At 38.9% G+C, this 23,991-nt stretch overlaps 1 protein-coding gene across 1 annotated transcript in view; it reads right to left on the reverse strand.

Moving 5' to 3' along the window:
* The window catches only part of Ccnb3 (cyclin B3), a 46,827-nt gene that overhangs the window by 15,585 nt on the left and 7,251 nt on the right, over positions 1-23,991 (reverse strand). Inside the window, exons 3-7 of the mRNA XM_021188142.1 lie at positions 22,361-22,473; positions 12,595-12,883; positions 9,807-12,497; positions 8,328-8,420; positions 3,660-3,752 (exon numbers count right to left, since the gene is read on the reverse strand). Of these exons, the coding sequence (XP_021043801.1) occupies positions 3,660-3,752; positions 8,328-8,420; positions 9,807-12,497; positions 12,595-12,883; positions 22,361-22,473 (3,279 nt within the window). The remainder of the gene's footprint in view (positions 1-3,659; positions 3,753-8,327; positions 8,421-9,806; positions 12,498-12,594; positions 12,884-22,360; positions 22,474-23,991) is intronic.

Consider the following 23,991-nt stretch of genomic DNA (forward strand, 5'->3'; position numbering starts at 1 on the left):
GAGGTAACCCAATCACAAAAGAACACACATGTTATGCACTCACTGATAAGTGGATATTAGCCTAGAAACTTAGAATACCCAAGATACAATTTACAAAACACATGAAACTCAGGAAGAAGGAAGACCAAGGTGTGGATACTTCGATCCTTCTTAGAAGGGGGAACAAAATACCCATGGAAGGAGTTACAGAGACTAAGTGTGGAACAGAGACTGAAGGAAGGACCATCCAGAGACTGCCTCACCTGAGGATCCATCCTATAAGCAACCAGCAAACCAAGACATTATTGTGGATGCCAACAAGCGCCTGCTGACAGGAGCCTGATATAGCTGTCTCCTGAGAGGCTCTGTCAGTGTCTGACAAATACAGAAGTGGATGCTCACAATCGTACATTGGACAGAGTACAAGGTTCCCAATGAAGGAGCCAGAAAAAGTACCCAAGGAATTGAAGGGGTCTGAAGCCCCATAGGAGGAACATCAATATGAACTAACCAGTACCCCCAGAGCTCCTTGGAACTAAACTACCAATCAAAGAAAACACAACTCATGGCTCTAGCTGCATATGTAGCAGAGGATGGCCTAGTCGGTCATCAATGGGAGGAGAGGCCCTTGATCCTGCATAGGCTCTATGTTCCAGTACAGGGGAATGCCAGGGCCAGGAAGTGGGAGTGGGTGGGTTGGGGAGCAGGGGGAGTGGGGAGAGGATAGAGGATTTTTGGAGGGGAAACTAGAAAAGGGGATAACATTTGAAATGTAAATAAAGAAAATATCTAATAAAAAATAAAAGAAAAAAGATAGAAAATATCTAATAAAAATAAAAGAAAGAAAATATTTAATATTAAAGAAAAAGAAATTGTGGTTTGAAAAAATAGAGGAAGCCATGGGTACGATTAAGAGATGAAAATGCTTGTAAAACAATCTCCCTCTAATGTTTTGGATAACATGGCTCAGCATTTGACTTTTCTACCAGCAAGCCCAAAGATAAATTCACAAGGAGGTCCTGGGTTTACTCTTGTTGTAACAGAGAACAGCAAATAAATAAAACATTCATGTACTCAAAAAAAAAGAAAAAGAAAGAAAGAAAGAAAGAGAAAGAAAAAGAAAAAGAAAAAGAAAAAGAAAAAGAAAAAGAAAAAGAGAAGGAAAACATTAATTAATGGCTACAATCTTAAGTAGCAAATTGAAAACAGTTAATCACTAGATAGATAGATAGATAGATAGATAGATAGATAGATAGATAGATAGATAGATAGATAATGGTGGGGATGGATGACAGTATGTATCTAAGGATAATATCTCTGTGAATACAGGCAATGTGAACATAGCCAATACATTGCTTCCTTCTAGTACACATAGCCACCTATTTATTCCTGCATGCTGGTATTAAATAGCAACATATAAATATGTGGGTAATATATGAATGTTAATCCTGTGTGTTTTCATGTATATGTGTGAGTGTACATGTAGGGAGTACATGTGTGGACACATGTAAAGGTCAGAGGTCAACCTCAGGTGTTGTCCTCAGGTGCTATGTACCTTAGTTTTTGAGACAGTCTCTGCTAGGTCAGGCAGCCAGTGAGCTCCAGTGCTAGGATTACTGACACATACTATAATGCTCATCTTTTTATGTGGAAATTGGGGATCCATTCATGTCCTCATGCTTGCCTGGCAGAGAGCCTTCTATCCTAGTAAATGGGTTTAGCAGAAGATAGAACCAAGTTCTTTCCTGCTACATTTTTGCTGGCTACAACTCACAGTCCCATGAATCCTGGTGCTAAGCTAGTTGTAGACAACTTGCTTCTGAGAGTTTAATAGTTAGCAGAGCTGTATGCTGTCTTCAGGCTATTGAAAGTCAACCCTTGATGCATGTATTTTTAAAACAAGACATGAAAAGTAAGAGAAATGAAGAAAAAAAGGTAAAATAGCATATAAGAAAATCAATAAAATCCCTTGGAGTCAAAGAATAAGCATATTAATTAAAAAGGCCTTACATTATAACAGCATAATTATAGAAATCAGAGCCACACAGGGTTTTTTTATTTCAAAATTAATATAATATACTTAACAAGACTAATATAGACCTAAAAACTTATATTTTTAAAATTGAAAGTCAAACAAGGAATGAGTTGAAACATGCAAACTGATTAGTCTTATGTTAGGAGAAGTTAATTAGTTCAGTTCTATCAAAAGGGCTAGTTAACTAAAAGGTTTGTATAGTTAAGATAGTCACGGAGCCATTTAAAAAGAGTACAGTAGGGAAGAAGGACAAAAAATAAAAATTAAAATAAAAGAGTACTGTAGATCTATACTTATAGGGAAAGATTACTTGGATTATTTTTTGCAATTGTTTTGAGATAGGGTCTCACACAGTCCAAAGTGACTTCAAGCTTGCTGTGTGGCTGAGGATGACGCTGCCCTCATGAATGCCTGCATCTACTTCCCAAATATGGGGATTATGTGCTTGTACCGCCACACTCATGTTGGGGGTTGCTTGGTGGTTTTGTTTTGTTGTGATGTATTATGTTTTTAAAAAAACAAAAACAGGTATACATACTCTCAGACCTGTAATCTCAGAATTCAGAAAGCTGAGGCAAAAGGATCAGGAGGTTAAGGCTGCATGTGTATTACTGACATAAACAAGAGACAGCAGAACCTTAATAAAACATACAGGAAAATATCTGAAAGCATGCACTCCAATTAATGTATAATTGTTAACCATTAGAGAATAAGGAGAAGAGAAAAAAAAGTAATTTGCCTTAATCCAGCCTCTGTAGTGGGACAAGTTTGCCAAAGTAGATTTTCTGTAGAGTGAACTACAATCTGTAAAAGTTGGAACCTCACCTTATAACCAAACAACTGAGTACCAGTCAATCAAGGAAGCTGACTTTATAGCCAATTAGAAGGTGAAATCTCCCAAATCATGAGTATATAAGCCCAACACTAGTAGCTGCCATGAGGGCTGTATTATATTCACTTGTCTTCATGGCTTATTTTTCCATCTAAATGATAAACTCCAAGAAATACAGAACTATTGTTTATTGAACTCTATAGATTCAGTATGTTTTTAGCATGTTTGATTTGAGCTGAAAAAAAAAAAAAAAGAGCAGCTTCTCAAGGCTGTAGGCAGAATTTTTTGTACACTGTGTAAAGTTTATCCTGTGGTTATTCAAATTTTGACTTCTCTGCCCTCACATCTTGTTTCAATCCAGACATGGCTTTGTTGTTTATGTTTAGACGCTCCTTGACTCCTTATTCATTCTCCACCTTGCCAAGAAAAGCCAAGGAGCCAATACAGAGCTTTAGAGAGAGAATAAAGCAGGACTTCCAATGCTAAGAGGGGAAGAGAAAAGAGACAAGAAGGGAAGCAGGGAGCCACAGGAGAGATCAAAAAAATATCAGGAGAAGAGGGCTGGAGCAAGGAAGAAGAGGGCTGGAGCAAGGAAGGATGGAAAAATGCAAGACAGGAATATTGCCTGGGAAGAAGCCTGACTACCTTGGAGTAATCACTCAGTTTTTGACTCAAGGCAATTTTAATAAATCTTAGTCTCCCTGTATGGTTATTGGTGAATTTAGCTGGTTAAGGAATAACTACTGCTGTACTAATTTTATGAATCAGTCTTAATATAATACTTTTACATGAGGCAACAGTTGCTAGACTTACCTGTACCTCCACCAACCAGTCCACAATAATGGCTCTCATATCACTGGTGAGTTCCATCTGCCCATCCATGTATTTCTCAACTTTGAACTTTTCCTGTGTTGTTAAAAAAAACATGTTAATAAAGTATTCTTGTACTCCAAAATGTTTAACAATTAACCTCTTCTTCATGATTATAACTCACTATTTTCAACTGGTATGAGATATGAACATATCAGTATCTTTTTCTGAACAAGTTCCAGCTATCTTTGGAAAGTGGACATATAAGATACTTAAGTGTCAGAAGAGATATTGGAGAATTCACCTATGACTGTCAATGAATACTAGAAAAGTTGCAATACTTCTTTGCAATTCAGTCTAAAACACAATACCATGGTGTACAGACCAATGCTTTTCAAGTTTGAAATGCATATGTAGTACTCAAATATATTTTAAAGCTTCTTATTTTGATTTAGAAATCTAATCATGGTTTCTACATTTATGTTAAAATTTCCAGTGAGATACACCAGTCTACTTTCCTGTGTGACCCTTTAGCCACTCCTACTGACCACTCTGTGGACCATGTGGTATCCTGTGAGGTCAAATTCGGGCATGGGCCCCAGAGCTAATCAACAATCCACTCCACCCACTGTGTTACCCCAAAATCTCATGGCTCCGTGAATACAACCCCAAGTACAAACTTATATTTCAGCCTCAGCCTCAATCCCACTCACTTCCACCTGAGGAAGGTGTAGCATTCTATGTCCTACCTCTAGGGAGCACCTTCCACTCCCACTGAGATCCCACACCTACTATCTAAGGACTGGATATTAAAATTGGGTGAGTGGGCCCTCATAGACTTCTGAAGATCATTCATAAGAATCTTCGAGTTACAGATGGTTTGCTCCTGGGCTCAAAAAGTTGCATCTATTCCTAGCTTAAACAGGACTAATTAAAACACTCCATTTGAACATAAACAGAGTTTCTTCAGCACTGAGCTCCAGTACTATTCATCTGTACCACAACTTGATAAGTTGGAGTAGCAGCAAATAAAGATCCAAATACCCCACTCAACAAAGGTGAGAGCAGATCTCTATACCAAAAAATTCCCCACTAACGTTTTAACTTCAGATGCTTATGTCACATCGCACATGTGTGTGTGTGTGGGGGGGTGCGCACGTGCACACACACACACACACACACACACACACAATGAAGTCATAAAATATTTTTAAAAATCATGACCTTTAAAATTCAAGCCTACTGGCTAGCTTTCCTTGTTCTGGAAGATGCTGTGCATGTTTTCAGGGAAGAAAAATTAATGAGTCTTACTCACCAGTGAGTCCTGCAAGCTATAATAACAACTGCTCTGGCAAGAGATTTCCCCTGGTACAATAGTGAAGTAAATGTTATAGAAGTAACCAAACACATTCTCATTGGATTTAAGGTCTGGTCCACAAGGTGGAAACCATATCTGGCACCATTACTGGAGCCTAACCCCAGGGGCTACACAGACCTAAGGGAATACCTAACTTCTAGTCCACTAAAGGGACACAGTATTAAATCATCTTCTAATGATTGAATTCTACAACCATAGATTATACTCATCTTCCAACTCTCATCGGAGAAGCTTCTTTTTGAGCAGAAGGGCAATTAACCAAGAGCCACAACTAGTCACTATGTTGAAAATAAGACAACATGGAATGATCAGCCCCAATTGGCTCAGGAATGCTTATAGAAGGAGTAGAAAGACAGCTAAAGAGTCAGAGATGATGGCTGATCACATTCAAACAGTGTTTTCCTGGCATAACACATATGAACACATAGTGGATATGATGAACACACAGAACCTGCAAAAACTATGCACAGATAAAATATCAGCATGGAGAAAGAAAGTGAGCATGAAATCCCACCTCTAGGTGAGGAGCTATTGGCTATTTATAGCTTCTGAGAAAGGGAAAGATCATTTTCTCCTCCTTAGAATAGAGAACAAAATACCCATGAAAGGAGTTACAGAGACAAAGTTTGGAACTAAGAGGAAAGAATGGAATATCCAGAGACTACCCTACCCAGGGATCCATCCCATCATCAGCCACCAAACCCAGACACTATTGCATACGCCAGCAAGATTTTGCTGAAAGGACCCTGATATAGCTGTCTCTTGTGAGGCTATACCAGTGCCTGGCAAACACTGAAGTGAATGCTCACAGTCAGCTATTGGATGGAACACAGGGCCCCCAATGGAGGAGCTAGAGAAAGAACCCAAGGAGCTGAAAGGGTCTGCAACCCTAGAGGTGGAACAACAATATGAACTAACCAGTACCCCCAGAGCTCGTGTCTCTAGCTGCATATGTAGCAGAAGATGGCCTAGTCGGCCATCATTGGGAAGAGAGGCCGCTAGGTCTTGCAAACTTTATATGCCCCAGTACAGGGGAATGCCAGGGCCAAGAAGTGGGAGTAGGGGAGCAGGGTGGGGGGAGGGTATAGGGAACTTTTGGGATAGCATTTGAAATGTAAATGAAGAAAATATCTAATAAAATAATTAAAAGAAAAATGAGAAAATATCTAATAATAAAATAAGAATGTGATTCTTGGTATATCAACTGTGCTCTAAGGGTGGCCCTATAACCAAGAAACAATATTAGGGCAACATATATTGTACTTGATGGACTTAGAAAAAGAAGACACAAATTTGGATGCTTATGTAGGTGGGGATGGGTGTAGGAAGAGCTGGGAATTTGTGACTATATTCAAAATACATTGCTTGGGAGTTGGAGAGATGGCTCAGAACTGACTGCTCTTCCAGAGGTCCTGAGTTCAATTCCGAGCAACCACATGGTGGCTCACAACCCTCTGTAGTGAGATCTGTTGTCCTCTTCTGGCCTACAGGCATACATGCAGGCAGAACACTGTATACACGATAAATAAATAAATCTTTAAAAAACCCACAAAATACATAGCTTGAAATTCTCAAATAATTAATAAAATAACTTAAATTAAAAAAAACATTTTAGAGAAAGAAGGCATGGAATTGGATAGGTAGGGAGAAGGGGAGTATCTGGGAGTAGATGAGGGAAGAAAAATCATGATTGGAATATATTGTATGGCATATGGCTCATGTGGAAAGGTATCACATGATGCCAATAGCATACTGCAGACAGGAATCACAGAAAAAAAAATGGCTATGGTCCCCAAAATATCCTCCACAAGAATTCCTTTGATGATTGAATCTCCTCTTACAAAACCTACCTACTGAAGGTTATTCTACTTCCTGTTGTCACCTCAAGTGAGAGACCAAGCCGCTGTGGAACATTCTAGATCCAAATGATGGAGTAAAAATCATGGAAAATCTGAAACTTGTTATCAATTGTGTAGAAATATGGGTATCCTGGATACCTAGTCTATGTTTGACATATGAAGCTGGTGCATTACTGTGTCACTGAGCCCTTTATCTGAGGGATTTGATGTGCTCAGTGTCAGAATTGAATCAAACTGTTCAATAATCAATTGTCTTAGAGAAATGGGAAACTGCTGCTATACAAAATATTGTATTAGCTTTGAATAAAAAAACCAACTCTAATCACTAAAAAAGTAACAATTACTACTTACTTCACCTTAAAATTAATATGCTATATGAAGAAACTCTATTTTCAAAAAAATAAAAGCTAGGAAACAAGGAAAACATTTTCCGATCTTATCTAATACTAAGCCAAGACGCAGTTAAGGGAAAAACAAAACAAAAAACAAAGGTATTTCCTGTTTTCTCTAAGGTACAGATGGTCCTAAATTATAATATTTCAACTTAATTTTCATACTTTATGATAGGTAAAAAGCAATATACATTTAGTAGAAACATAATTACTGGTTTTTAATTTTGATCTTTTTCAGGGCTAAAATTATGTGTTCTTTCTCAATGCTGGGTAGCTACATCAATTAATATTTTATAGTTAATATTCTGGCTGAGAATGAATATTTCAATTTTATCCTCTTCATATACCAAGAAGTATCTGTACATTAGAAAAATCATGGATTCTAAAATCAGGTAACCAATTCTCGCTAGAAAAAGTGTATGATGTGTATTTACCATCATATATAAAGTCTGGTAAGATTTCTACTTGGTAGATAATCTTCTTACCTATTTCATTGAAGAGAAGAAATTTTGGAACTAGTGAATATTTGGAGCAAACTTTTCATTTTTAAAGGCAAAGAATACTACACCAAATTGGAAAGTGGAAACAATGGGTGTTATTATTACACACCATGCCAGAAACATGGGAAAACAAGGAAAACAACCTCTAACAGAAGTTACTCAAATACAAGGTACTTAGGATTTTCATATCTTAGACTGTCTGGTGAGCAGCTACATGTTGTAAAGTCGTGGTCTTCATGGTAGTCAAATTTTTGTTTCTATTTCAATTCTACCATGTAATATATATGACTCTGGGTAGTTCCCCCCACAATATAAAAGGGAGATAATAATCTCCACCATCAAAACACTTTGGATGAATTAAAATAATGTCCATAAATCCTTTAATATAATGGTCATCTTACAATAAGCTACCAATAAATGTTATTCACTGATATTGCTATTTTCAACATCACTGTAGGCCCCTTCAATTTACATACTGAGGAAGAGAATAAGAAAATGAGAACTAGAATTTACTGTCTACTTTTAGCAACCTTCATACCAACCTCTCTTTCTTTCAAGTAAATGAAGATGTCTTTGGCATATATAGTGTTCAATAATGGATCGTGGTCTTCCTTTTCATCATCCTGCATGATCATCTGCTTAGAAATAATCAAAAAGATATTAGGAAAGGAAGATTTCAAAGAAAGATTAGTCCACACATACTTGTATTCATTTCACTGTCTTCTATTATGGTTCCTCAAATTTCAAGTATTCTGAACTATCATAGATCATGTCTTGGCTCTGCAGTCTGCAAACTGTTCTGCAATCAATATTTGCCTATAGTATATATGCCTGTTCTGCCCCAGAAACAAGGCATCCCTTTTACACGTAACTTTAAGTCTCTCTTTTTATTTTATATGTATGGGCATTTTACCTGAATGCTATGTATGTTATGTGTACCATGAACATGCTTTGCCAGTTCGAGGACAGAAGGCATTCCATTCCCTTGGAACTGGAATGATAGTTGTAACAGGTCATGCAGGTTCTAGGAACTGAATCTGAGTCCTCTGCAGAAACAGCAAGTATTCTTAACTACTGGGCCATCTCTGCAGCCCCAATTCAAGCTTCTCTTATGACAACATTTTTATTTTATTATTTCAGCTAGCTATGTTATCTGCCTTCTAATATCTCATGCTATGTATGCCTCAATCTTTTGATCTGCCCTGATTCATCTTAGTAGTTTTTTCCTACATCTAAAACTTTATCTAAGTTGTTTTGCTTCTAAATAGGGAACATTTCTCCTTCAACTTGCTAAATATCATTCCTTTATTTAATTCTTGTCATTTACAACTTAACTATGTCCCTTCTTGGGTTATGTATGCCTCAATATTTTGGCCTTAATAAGCATAAGTACTTTCTGATTGCTAAGCTTCATCACTATAAAATCATAAATTAAAGATATCCTATAATATCAACTTGACATAAGAGGAAATTTTCAAAGAGTCTAGTAACATTTTTCCATTTCATGGGTAACCTCAGGGTATGAAAAATGAGAAATGGGAGATTATGCATCACTTCTCATTAAATAAAATAAGAAGGTAGCTAAAGAAATATCATCTCTTCCTGAGTTGAAGCTCCTTCCACAACACTGTATAAATTGCTTGGTTGTTTAAGAAGCATATAAAAACACTTTTGATATTCTGGAGTTATGGCTCAGTGGCTAACCTGCTGCTCTTGCAGAGAACTTAATTTCAGTTCCCAGCACCCATTTTGGGCAGCTCACTACTGACTATCACTCTAGCTCCAGGGATTTTTCAATGTCTCTGGCTTATATGGATACCTAAACTTGCATGCATAGACACAGACACAGGCAGACAGGCAGGCAGGCAGGCAGACAATCAAATAGGCACACATTTTATTAAGATATTTCTTAAATAATCTCTTTGGTAAAAGATAGTTTATCTTAAATTAGATAAATCATCTTACCTAAATTAAACAAAGCCCTTTGTCTAATTTAGAAAAAAAAAGAGAGAAATAAATACCTCAGTTTCTTTTTCACCCAGAGTTAACTGAAAGCTTTTGGAACTAGATGCATATGGATTGGAGTTCATGACAGGATTGAATGCCTTTGAACTTGGCATGAGAGCACTGAAATCGTCTGTTATGGATTCAGAAGTATTGCTGGACATATTAGGGATGTTCTCATTTTCAAAGATAAGGAATGATTTGAAAAATTCCTCTTCATCAACAATTTTACTCTCTTCAGAATTCTGTAGATCTGTAAAGGACAACTGGTCTGCAGCAATGAGTCCCTGACTCAATGCTAATGCCCTCTCATACAGGGTATCTATGCTGAACTCTTCATCAGTTAACAATATTCTGGCTATTTCACCCTTCTCAATGTCAGGCTTATGATCAAAGGATAAAGAGTCCTTAGGGGTTGCCTTTTTATTGTCGGAGTTCTCTTCCAAGGCCAATAGTTCCTTTGGGGTATCATCTGTTTCAGTTCTAGGGTTCTCCTGCAAAGTAGACTCGTCAGCTGTAGAGTTCTCCACCAATGTCAATACTTCCCTCAAGAGAGTCTCTCCATGACTGGGTGGATTCTCCTGCAAGGCTAAGGCCACCCTCTCCTGCCTGGGATCCTTCACTAAAACAAGCTCCTTAAGAACAGTCTCCAGCTCAGCTCTGTGCTTCTCCTGTGAAGATAAGGACTCCTTCAGAGTTGCCACTTCTTTGATGCTGGTCTCTTCCAAGGACAAGGATTTCTCAGTGTGAGCTTCCCTGGCAGTAGAGTAATTCCCGATAAAAGCGTCCTTAATAGACTCATCTTCTGTGACCAATGACTTCATGAGGGCAACCATATCCTCAGTGCTAAGTTCTTCCAAAATGTGTAAAGGTTCCTCCAAGGCTTCTGAGGCCTCCAAGGCTTCTGAGGCTTCCAAGGCTTCTGAGGCATCCAAGACCTCCTTCTCAGTGTCAGAATGGTTCTGAATGTGAGGTGACTGATGACTAAGAGGCCCATCAACATCACTACTGGTATTTTCATTCAATATTTTCATTAAGAGGAATTCCTGTTCCAGAGCAACAGTCCTCTCTTGGCTTGGTTCTTCAGTGGAGGAGTATCTGTCCTTACAAAATAGCTTTCTTAAAAAGGACTCTTCTTCGGAAACACTGTCCTGAGAGTCAAACATTTTTCGGGGGGAGTCATTTTTTCTATCAACCTTCTCTTGCAAGTCCAAAGACTTATGGAATTTCAATGTATCTTCATCAGCAGAACTGAAAGGAGAAAATAGGTCCTGAGAGAAGAAGTTCTTGTCATCATTTGAAGCCACTGATTCCTTACTATGTGCTCTTTCTTGACTGGTGGTCTTCTGTGAGGCCAATGGCATTGAGTGGGGTAGTTTTTGTGAAATTAAGCAATTTTCATTTGGTGGCAATGGATTCTGAAGGAACTCAGGTGTAGGTTCCTTCCTATGTGATCCAGACTTTATAGAAAACAAATTTCTGTCTTCATCTGTCATCTCCTGCCACTCTGACTGTGCTTGCTGTAAGGTTATTGTATAAGTAGTGCTCTTTCTTTTCAGTAAAGATGTATTTTCTTCCCTAAAGGATAGTGGCTCCTTAGTCGGTGACTTTGCCCTTGAAGTGACCGTTGGTAATACTAGTGGATTTCTCAAATGGAACTCCATCTCTTTAGTAATAGTCTGCTGCATCTCTAACTTTAAAGGCTTATGGGTGGAGGCTGGCTCCTCCCTGTTGTGCTGTTTCTTAAAGGATGAATCTAACCGAAAATGTGAGTCCTCCTCCATGTTATGCTTTGGTGAGACACGGTGCTTCTTCTGTTTGATCAATTTCCCAGGACTGATATGCTTCTTTGGCAGTGCAGATGGCCCCTGGGAAGGGGGATCTTTCTCAGGAGTAGACCTCTTAAAGAACAATGGCTCACTAGGGACTGTTTCTTGTACTGCAGAGCTACTGAAGAAACGTGTTCTTTTAGGGAGCTGCTGCTGCTTCCTTAAAGGTGAGGGCTTCTTCAGGCAAGGGGCTTTGTCCAAGTTATGCTGCTTCTCCAAAACTGTAGCTACTGGAAAATGTAACATCTTCTCCTCAGTGGTAGGATTTTGCAGAGCCAGGGATGTTTTCACAGTGGACACCTCCATTTGAGGGCCATGCTTGTCTGGCAGTAAAGATGGCCCATGGAAACGGGAACCTTTCTTCTTAGTAGTTGACTTCTTAGAGGACAATGGCTCATTTCCATTGGTGACTGGCTGAACTCCTAGTGGCCTCAAATTAGTGCCTTTTCCCTGAGTGTCAGGATTATTTTTAGAAGAGGAAAGCTTCTTTGTGTGGGTTGCTTCATTGGTACTATGTTTCCCTTTAAAAGTAACTGGCTCTGTTAAAGTATTGTCTTTGTTATTTGTATTCTCTTGTAACGCCTGCTGCTTCTTCAAGATGCTTGCATCCTCTTGAATATTATATTTCTCTTCCAGAGAAGATGGCTCCTGTAACAAAGACTTCATCTCAGTGGTAGGCTTCTTTTTCCTGAAATGTGGTGTTTTGACTGGTGGCTTCTCTTTAGTAGTCACCGCATTTGATGCTAATGATATCTTCTTGAATGAGCTCTTCTCCTGAATCACATGCTTCTCTTCTTGAACAACATGTTTATTCTTTAAACATAATGGACTTGAGGTGAGAGTCACCTTTCCAATAACAGGCTTCTTCAAATCAGTCATCTGTGGATGGAAATAATTAACAAAATTTTAGCCATTCATAAACAATAGCTTCTGGTGAAGCTAAAATCAGGTACCTCTTATTCCCTAAGGCTACTACCTCCTCAATGATGGTTGGCTCTTCAGGTTTATCCTTCTTTTTAGAAGTCATCAGCTCTGTATCAAACTCATTGTGATCTTCAGTCTCCTCCAGCAAGGTTAGTGGCTTCTCCATTAGAAATGTCTTCTTCATAAGGCATGTCTTTTTAGTAGCAGGCTCCTCATTTAAAACTAATGTCTTTTGAAAGACAGATGGTTCCTCAGTAGTTAGTGTTTTAGGCTTGTTGGGTATATCCAGAATAAACTCTTTCTCCATGTTTGACAATGAGGTGACATGACCCATCTTAGAACTGTAAATAAAACAAAGTCAGGTTAAGAAAAAATGTAACTCCTAGTCCTCACCCACCATTTCATTCTGTTACTACATTAACTAAAATAAAAGGAAAGAGCTTCAACCCCAAGACATTGCAAAGGGTTTAAAAAAGATATGTCATACCAAATCAAGTTAGTACCACACAGTATAGTTTCTATTCCTACATCCTTACACTTTGTACTTTTCCCATGAAATCCATGTTATAATTTCTTACATATAGTTTGTTTCCATTATTTATATACAATGTTCTTAGTATAATACTTATCTGGATACATTATCTGCATATGCATTGATCGCTCTCATTAGAACTAGTCTTTATCTTTGTCTATCAGCACCATGCCTCTGATAAAATGCAGGTTGAAATTATTACTGTTTAAGAGATGAAAATAATTAGAGATGAAGGCTGGTATCTAACAATATTCTCTGTAACAAGAAGTATTCAGAAGTTTGACTTTAGTTTTTAATTTGACTTTTATTCTTCAAATGATTTGATTATACTACATTGATTACTCATTAATCATGGGATTCTATTCAAACCACCATTCTGAACACAAGGAATAAATGCCTCTAAAGACTACATAGCATATGATTTAATCCACATGAAATATACAGGATGCTAGGGTATAGGGCAGCAGTTCTCAAATTGTGGATTGTGACCCCTTGGGGGTTGAGCAATATTTTTTCAGGGTTCACCTAAGACATGGATATTTACATTATGATTCACAACAGTAGCAAAATTATAGTTATGAAGTAGCAACAAAAATAATTTTAAGGTTAAGGGGCACTACTACATGAGGGAAATATATTAAAGAGTTGCAGCATTAGGGAGGTTGAGAACCAATGGTATAGGAAGAGCTGGAAATTAAATATCTAGATAAAACTTGTTTTGAAAGTGTTAACATTTTTAAAGTTACACAGTGGCAATAGTGCTAGAAAAATTTAAACCACTATATTGTAAAAGATAACAATTTAAATGAAATGCCTATTAAGATTCTGCTCAGCCAGGCGTGGTGGTGCAGTGGTGGTGCAGTGGTGGTGCAAGCCTTTAATCCCAGCCCTCGGGAGGCAGAGGCAGGCAGATTTCTGAGTTCAAGGCCAGCCTGGTCTACAAAGTGAGTTCCTGGACAGCCAGGGCTACACAGAGAAACCCTGTCTCGGAAAAAAAAAAAAAAGATTCTGCTCAACAAAACACGTTCCCAGAACTTCCTGACAAGTACATTTACAATTCATCTCCAGGTCTTCAGATAGTCTAGGTATAATAACATGCATTGCCTGGAGCTAGCCTGTCAAGATTCAAATCCTGTGCCCTTATTTAGGACCTAGGCAACCTCAGGCAAATTAACTCAGTGCTTTGAGTTCCCTACTTATAAAATGAGGATAAAAGTAATAGCTCTTTAATAAGTTTGTTGTGAATATTTGACAAAATAATATGCTTAATGACACTTAAAGGAATGTTAAGAACAGTTAAATGGCAATAAATTATATAATTTAGATAAAATGAACAAATTTGTAGAAAGTCACAAACTACCAACACTCATTAAAGAAGATAATAGAAAGTTAATTACACATATCATATGAAGGAACTGAGTTAACAACTAAAAAACTGACCACAAAGAGTTCAGGTTCAGATAGCTTCACTGATGAAGTCTACCAAAAAGTTAAAAAGAGATTAAAACCAGTTCCTCATAAACTCTTTAAGAAATAAGAAAGGTGGAAACAGTTTCCAACTCATATTTTAAGAACACTGGTATTATGATTTCAAAAGAACAATAGTATTACAGGACAATAAAACTAAAATTCATACCTCTTATATATAAAAATGTAAAACTCCCCAACAAAATACTAGAATAACAAATGCAGAAATGCATATTACAGGATGATCCACCATAATTAAGTTGATGCCCTAGTAATGCAAAGTTATTTTAACATCCAAAATTCAAATATTGTATCATACTAACAGAACAAAAATGATGTGATTAGCAATAGATCCATACAAATCACTTGACAAAATTCAATACTTTTTCATAATTAAAACCACTCAGCAAACTATAAATAAAAATGAGATTCTTAGGCTGGCAAGATGGCTCAGCAGGAAAAGCTGCTTGCTATTTGGCCTGATGACTTGAGCTCCATCCCTAGGATGAACATATAAATACATAAACGCAGACACAAATGTGAAAAAAATAAAGGATAGGGCATACTAATTGGAATCAATAAGTTGTGTGTCTGTGTGTTTGTGTGTGTGTGTGTGTGTGTGCACGTGCGTGCATGTGTTTACATGTGTGCACATCTAGACAAATGGACAAGCAGTCCAGTGGAAAGATAGGCAGACAACAGACAGATCAAAAGATGGCAGATAGACGGACAATAGATGGACAGACAGACTGATGAAAAGATAAACAGATAAACAGATACCAGACAGACTAAAAGATGACAGATGGACAAACAGATGAACAGACAACAGATATACAGACCAATGGACAGACAACATAAAGACAGACTGGAAGATGGCAGAAAGATGAACAGATGACAGACTGATGGACAGATGGACAGACAACAATCAGACTGAAAGATGACAGACAGATGAACAGACAGACTGACAGACAGACAGACTGGTGGACAGAAAACAAAAAGACTGAAAGATGACAACTGGACACATAGAAAGATGAACAGACAACACACTGACAGACTGATGAACAGATGGAGAGACAACAGACAGATTGAAAGATGGCAGACAAAAAGATGGACAACAGATAGACTAACAGACGACAGACATGCAGACAGATGGACAGGCAGAGAGACTGAAAGATAATAGACATACAAACATATGTACAGATAACAGATTGACAGACAATAGACAGACAGACAGACAACATAGACAGACAGACAGACAGACAGACAGATGGACAGACAGACAGATGGACAGATGGACAGGCAGACTGATGGACAGTCAAGGAGACTGAAAGATAACAGGATAGACAGAAAGATGAACAGACAACAGACAGACTAACCGACAACTGATAGACACAGATGAACAGACTGAAAACAGACATACAGACAGATGTACAGATAACAGGCAGACTCACAAACTGACAGACTGACAGACAACAGACAGACTGACAGACAAACTGACAGACAACAGACAGACAGACTGACTGACTGACAGACAACAGACAGATAGACTGACAGACAGACTGACAGACAACAGACTGACAGACAACAGACAGACTGACAGACAACAGACAGACTGACAGACAGACAACAGAGTGACAGACAGACAAACTGACAGACTGACTGACAGACAACAGACAGACAGACAGACAACAGAGTGGCAGACAAACAGACAGACTGACAGACAACAGACAGACTGACAGACAAACTGACAGACAACAGACAGACAGACAGACTGACTGACTGACAGACAACAGACAGATTGACAGACAGACTGACAGACAACAGACTGACAGACAACAGACAGACTGACAGACAACAGACAGACTGACAGACAACAGAGTGACAGACAGACAAACTGACAGACTGACTGACAGACAACAGACAGACAGACAACAGAGTGACAGACAAACTGACAGACTGACAGACAACAGACAAACAGACAACAGACAGACTGACTGACACAACAGACAGATAGACTGACAGACAGACTGACAGACAAGAGACAGACTGACAGACAACAGACAGAATGACAGACAACAGAGTGACAGACAGACAAACTGACAGACTGACTGACAGACAACAGACAGACTGATAGACAACAGAGTGACAGACAAACTGACAGACTGACTGACAGACAACAGACAGACTGACAGACAGACTGACAGACAGATAGACAGACAGACAACAGACAGACTGACTGACAGACAGACAACAGAGTGACAGACAGACAAACTGACAGACAGACAATAGACAGACAGATAGACTGACTGACTGGCAGACAGACTGACAGACAGACAGACTGACTGACAGACAGACAACAGAGTGACAGACAGACAGACTGACTGACAGACAACAGACAGACTGACAGACAGACTGACAGACAGACTGACAGACAGACAGACAGACAGACAGACAGACTGACAGACAACAGAGTGACAGACAGACAAACTGACAGACAGACAACAGACAGACTGACAGACAGACAGACTGACAGACAGACTGACAGACTGACTGACAGACAGACAGATAGACAGACAAACAACAGACAGACTGACTGACAGACAGAAAGACAGACAGATAAAAAGACAGACAGACAGACAGACAGATAAAAAGACCATGGATTCTAAAAGAAGTGGTTGAGAGGATACATGAGAAGCTTGATTGGGGTGAAGGGCTAGCAAAGATGCAAATATAGTATACTCATGTATGAAATCTTCAAATACAAATACATCTGAAGAAGAAATCAGATTCATGAACCTGGTATAAAAAAATCTACAAAACCCTAAAGTTAAAATCATATTTAATAGTGACATAGTAATGTTTTCTATCTAACATTAGCAAAAAGACAAGAATGACAAACTTTGGGTGCTTCTACATTTTACCAACATTCTAGCTAAGGCAGTTAGGTAATAAAATTAAATAAAGTCATCCCTATTTGAAAGGAATAATCAAAATTATCTATAGTATCATATACAATTATATATGGTAAAATATATAAATATATTTATATAATATATATAAAATACTAAGGAATCCACACAAAAAGTTATAACTAATAGATAAAAGCAAGATACCAGGAAAGACTAGATGCCCACATGCAGAATAAAAATAGACCTTTATCTATCACACTGCACAAAAATCATACTCAAGTTCACCAAAGACCTCAATTTGAAACCTAAAACACTTAAAAACTGCTAAAAGAAACATCAAGTATACCTTATAAGATATAGAATTAGAAAAAAAAGATATAGAATTAGAAAAGTACTTTCTGCTAAGATGAAAGGATGGACTATCCAGAGACTACCCCATCCGGGAATCCATCCCATCATCAGCCACCAAACCCAGATACTAATGCACATGCCAGCAAGATTCTGCTGAAGGGACCCTGATATAGTGGCCTCTTGTGAGGCTATGCCAGTGCCTGGCNAACANAGAAGTGGATGCTCACAGTCAGCTATTGGATGGAACACAGGGCCCCCAATGGAGGAGCTAGAGAAAGTACCCAAGGNGNTNAAGNGGNCTGCAACCCTGTAGGTGGAACAACAATATGAACTAACCAGTACCCCCTGAGCTNGTGTCTCTAGCTGCATATGTAGCAGAAGATGGCCTAGTCGGCCATCATTGGGAAGAGAGGCCTCTTGGTCTTGTAAACTTTATATGACCCAGCACAGGGGAAGGCCAGGGCCAAGTAGTCGGAGTGGGTGGGTAGGGGAGCAGGGGTGGGGGTGGGGTATAGGGAACTTTCGGGTTAGCATTTGAAATGTAAATAAATAAATAAATAAATAAATAAATAAATAAATAAATAAATAAAAAGAAAAGTACTTTCTGACTAGGACTACAATTTGCTCAGGGATTAAAGCCAACAATTAACAATTGGGACTTCATAAAATGTAAGGCTTCTGCACAGCTAAGGAAACAATTGACCAAGAAAAGATAAGGCTCACAGAATAGAAGAAACTCTTTGCCAGCTACACATTTGAAAGAGGATTAATATACAGAATTCATAAAGAACTAAAAACAAAATCAGAAAAATTGGGTTATGGATCAAAACAAAGGGTTCTCAACTGAAGCAATAAAATGGGAGGTGATGGGGGGAAAGTACAAAGGGTCAGGAATTTGAAAGGAGGAGAGTAGTAGTGGGAGAGGGAGAACTGAGGATAAACATTAGAAAGTCCCAGATACCAGGGACCTGAGAGGTCCCTAGGACCCAACAGGGATGACATTAGCCAAAATGCCCAACAATGAGGAGATAGAACATGTAGAGACCATATCTGGTGGATAGGCATAGGCCCCAGTTAAGGGATGGGGCCACCCACCCATCTCAAAAATATTAACACAGAATTCCTCCTGTCTAAAGGAAATGCAGTGACATAGAGTGGAGCAGAGACTGAAGCAAAGCAAAAGCACCAGAGACTGCCCCACCAAGGGATCCATCCCATCTGCTGACAACAAACCCAGACACTATTGCTGATGCCAAGAAGTACTTGCTGACAGGAGCATGGTATAACTGTCTCCTAAGAGGCTCTGTCAGAGCTTGACCAATACAGATGCAGATGCACACAGCCAAACATCGGACTGAGCATGGGGACCCCAACAGAGGACTTAGGGCAAGGACTGAAAGAGCTGAAGGGGTATGCAACACCATAGGAAGAACAACAATATCAACCAACCTGACCCCTCCCCCCAAAGCTCCCAGGGACTAAGCCATCAACCAAAGAGTACACATGGGGTGGGGCATGGCTCCAGGTGGATATGTAGCAGAGGATAGCCTTATCAGGCATCAATGGGAGGGGAGGCCCTTGGTCCTGTGGAGGCTTGATGCCCCCAGGGTAGGGAAATACTAGGGTGCTGAGGAAGGAGTAGGTGGGCGGGTAAGGGAGCATCCTCATAGAAGCAGGGGAAGTGGGAGGGGATAGGGGGGTTGTGGAGGAGAAACTGAGAAGGGGGATAACATTTGAAATGTCAATAAATAAAATAATCAATAAAAAATAAATAAAAATAAATAATTTGCTAAGAAATATCTCTAAAAGTATTCATCATCTGTGGCAATTAGGGAAATATAAACTAAAACAACACGGAGATTTCATCTCACTCTAGTCAGAAAAGCTAAGATAAATAATAACATTTGGTCGTAAATGCTGGCTGTGGAGAAAGAGGAACCCTCATTTATTATTGGTGGGAATGTACACTAGAGCAGCCAATCTAGAAATCAGTATGGAGAAACCTCAGAAAGCTAAAAATAAATGCACCATATGATCCAGTTGTATACTTCTTTGACCACAGGCCTAGAAATCCTGCTCCATGGATCTTTCTCAGTAATGTTCATTGTTACTCTATTCAAACTAGGGCAGAAATATAAAAAAACAACCTCAATATCCTTCAACAGATGAATGAATAATGAAAAATGTGGTACATATACATGACAGAATACTATCCAGCTATAAAGAAAAGACTAAAATCATGAAATTTGTAGGAAAATGGACCAAACTAGAAAATATTGTGTTGATTAAGGTAACTCAGACCTGTAACAAAAATTGCTTCATGTTTTCTATTATCTGTGCTTCATAGCTCCCAATTATCAGATAATAACCGGATATACAACCTGCAGTAACCACAGAAAAGTGAAAGAGTAACATTGGTGGTGAGGACAGAGGGAGAATAGAGGATACAGGTGATATGAAGGAGAAATGGGAAAAATAGGGAGGGATCTAAGGAGATCAATACAGAGGCAAAGAGCGAGGAGGAGAGACAAATACCATTAAGGGTATTTACAAAAGCCTTAAGGAATCATACTATTTTATATTTGCCCCAAACCACAAACCACACATCACACACACACACACACACACACACACACACACACACACACACACGCACGCACGTGTGTATGTGTGTGTATATATATATATATATAGAGAGAGAGAGAGAGAGATGTCACTTGGGGCTGATAATGTTCTCCCCTCTTTACAAGAGCGTTAGACTATCTAGCAGACGATAAATCAGGCATGAGAAACCTCCTTTTAAATTGTTGGTTAGGCAAGTCCAATAGACTCCCAAAACAATATCGGCTACTGCTGTTATACTTGGCTGCCTCCCAGAGGCTGAAGACACCACTCATCTAGGGCACAAGATTTGAAGGATTCACAGGACATCTGGCCTCAAAGTTTCCTTCCTGAAATCTAGCTTTGACAGTACCAGAAGGTGTCATCTAAGCTGCTAAAGAAGGGAAGCAATCAACAGTCTTACCCAGCTATGATACTTGTAACCCACAACAATGACAAGCATAGCACAATATCCCTAAGGTGCAATAGTGACATTCCTGTCTTGGTGGTAATCATCAGCTGTCTAATTAGACTTAAGGCCACCCACCTCAACAGGAAGAAAACAACTCCTGTTCCTGGAAACCTATCCCACTTCCCAGGGCTAGTGAGGTATTGATCTTAGAGAAGAGCCTACTACTGGTGCTCCACTAAACCAGCATAATTCCTAACTGCATTCTAAAACTTCTTCTTATACCTACAGGTAAGTGTACTTCCTACCTTTCATCAAAGAAGCTTCACTTTTTAGCAGCAGGTGGAGGGCATTAGAGAAAACCATAAATGGTCAAGATGCAGAAAGCAAATGATCATGGGGTATCTATACCCAGTCGCTATATCTATGGCACAATAATTAATTACAATAAAGAGAAGCCCTTAAAGAAGAGGAGAGGGATGAAAGGGTAATGAAATACATGTGACATGAAAGCAAAAAAGGAGACTAAGTTGGTTAGTGAAAGAAGGAACCAGCATGAAAGCACATGTGGAACAAAGGAGGGTAATGGGCGAGGCTGATGAATTTCAGAGCACACAGAGGCATGAAGATGCCATAGAAATCTCATTACTTTGTATGTTAGCTTAAAAATCAATATTAAAAACACCCTTGAAATGGCAACTACAAATGCCCTAGCACATCTGAAGAATTACAAGAGAGAAAGAACAAATAATTTTGAAAGGAAGGAGTCAATACTTTTTCTGTAAAGTAACAGACCATAAATATATACCAGGCATGGTGGCCCTCACTTGCAATGTCAATGTATGGGAGGCTGAGGCAGGAGGATCATGAGTTCAAGGCCAATGTGGGTTACATATCAAAACAGAGTCTCAAAGAAAATCTAAAAAAAAAAAAAAAATCATGATTTCATGATAATCAAGGCCCGCTGTGCTAGCATTGTGTAAAGCCATGAATGTAGCTGTATATGTGTAATAAAATTTTATTGCTAGACAAAATAAGGAGGACTAAGAAGAAAAAGACTTCAGTAGTTTTTAAATCTTCTTCTAGTAAGTACTTTCCTAGAGGTAAATTATAAAACCTCTAATAACTGGAAGGGGCATGTTTGCGGTACAAGGAGATAATTGCCCTCTAGTAGCAAGAGGAATATGTTTCTCCCAAAGATTCTAATTAGATAAACACCTTCTGTGTTACCAACTAGCTGCTGAGAGTTCATGAAAAGTTAGGTTGACTCCATACTCTCCCTCAGAGATTAGCACAAATAGGGGTTCAATTACATATATGATAGCATTACAATGATAGCATTTCAATATGCACAAACACACACAACTCATGGAAAAAGAAAGCAAGAAGATAGGACTGGAACTCCAGCAACCACAGGTGGTCTTCCATTAGCATCCAAAGGTAATGTGGCAGTCACCACTGTGCCCCTACTAAAATTATTTTTAATGGAGACAAAGATGATATCATAGTCTCTCCTTTTTCATATGACACAATGCCTGCTGAATCTTACCTTTTTATTTTTTTCTGAGTAATTTCACCAACTCCCTTCTTTGTCCTTTTGGAAACATGGCTTTTAAGCTCTATATTGTCTTCCTTTGACTGGACACATTGACTATGAGATGCCTACAAAGAAACAAAAAAGAAAACAGTAAATTAAAAGAACCACATATTACTCAATACATGGTTCTTATAAGACAGTCATGGCATGTTCCCAATCCTAGTCAGTTTATTTGGATGTTCCCAGAAGTCACAACTTAAATTTTTCATAATGTATGGCACTAGGCCCATCCACCACAGTGGGAACTACACCAAGCAATCAGTATGATAATACTAATACATATCAACAAAATAGCAGCCATAAGTGTTCCCAAGGGATGTAGGATACAGTTCTGATTTCCATGCCAGGGATACCGGCTCATGAATAACTGACAAGATAGTTTGTCTTATGTTCTGACTTAAAATGTACAGAGTAAGCAGGAAACATGACAAAATCTACTGTCGAATTTTGCTAAGAACAACTAGCTACTCAGGGTAGAACTCTAGCACAAATCTCTCTCTCTCTTTTACCTTATTTCTTTCCCCCTGCCTTTCTACAATAAAGCTCTAAAAACCATAGACTGTCTCTGTTCATCAAGGCCCGCTGTGCTTGGACGATGGGATAGGCTTTCTCCTAAAGAGCCGTGCCTAATCTCCCATCAGAAGGCCTTCCTGTGCTCCAACCATGGACCAGACTAAGGACTCTCACCTGTGTGGGAACCTCTCTCCCTCTGCCCTCTTCCCGTATTCCAAGGGCCGAGAATGTCAACTCGGGGACCCTGGTACCAGGGGCTGCCCCTTGTTCACACCCCGCTGTGTGGGGTCAGTGGCTTCACACAGCCAGATGCCCACCCGGGGCCTAGTGGAAAGCATCTGGCAGTCCTCCCACATCCACCTGCCCAGAGCACAGGAACTCTGGCGGGACATGGGCTCTCTCTCCCTTCCCCGCCCCTTTCTCCTATACCCACACCCAACGACCTAATACCAACTTCACTGGCATCTTTGTTTTGAATTTCTTAGCTTCTAAAACTGTGACTAATGAATTACTAATGTTGGGGCTAGAAAGAGACGGATCAAGGAGCTAAAATACTCGCTGCTTTTTTAGAGCGCCTGGGTTAGATTCCCAGTACCGACACGGCAGCTCATAACTGCCTGTAATTCCAGTTCCTGCCTGTAATTCCAGGGTATATAACAAGCTTCCTTTTCTGGCCTCTGCTGATACCATGAAAGAAAAATACCTATACACATAAGAATAAGTAACATTTAAAAATCATATTATTTGTATACATAATCCATAGTTTCTTGTAGCAGCCCAAATGCACAAAAATAACTTGTTCTGTTCCACGTGTTCCTGTCAGAGATTCTATATGAGAAGTACCAAGAGAAGTTACACTATGACTTTTCTTCTGATTTGAGTATCAAATGTATTTCAGTCAAGTACCTAGATACGTTATTTAACATAATAGGAAGTAAACCAAAAATTACAGGTATAAGATATATGTATGCATATATATATATATATATATATATATATATATATATATATATATATATATGAAATTATCCAAAATTAACACATATGTTATAATCTGCATAAAAAGATTA

The sequence above is a fragment of the Mus pahari genome, chromosome X, assembly GCF_900095145.1.
Source record: "Mus pahari chromosome X, PAHARI_EIJ_v1.1, whole genome shotgun sequence".
Classification (NCBI taxonomy): Eukaryota; Metazoa; Chordata; class Mammalia; order Rodentia; family Muridae; genus Mus; species Mus pahari.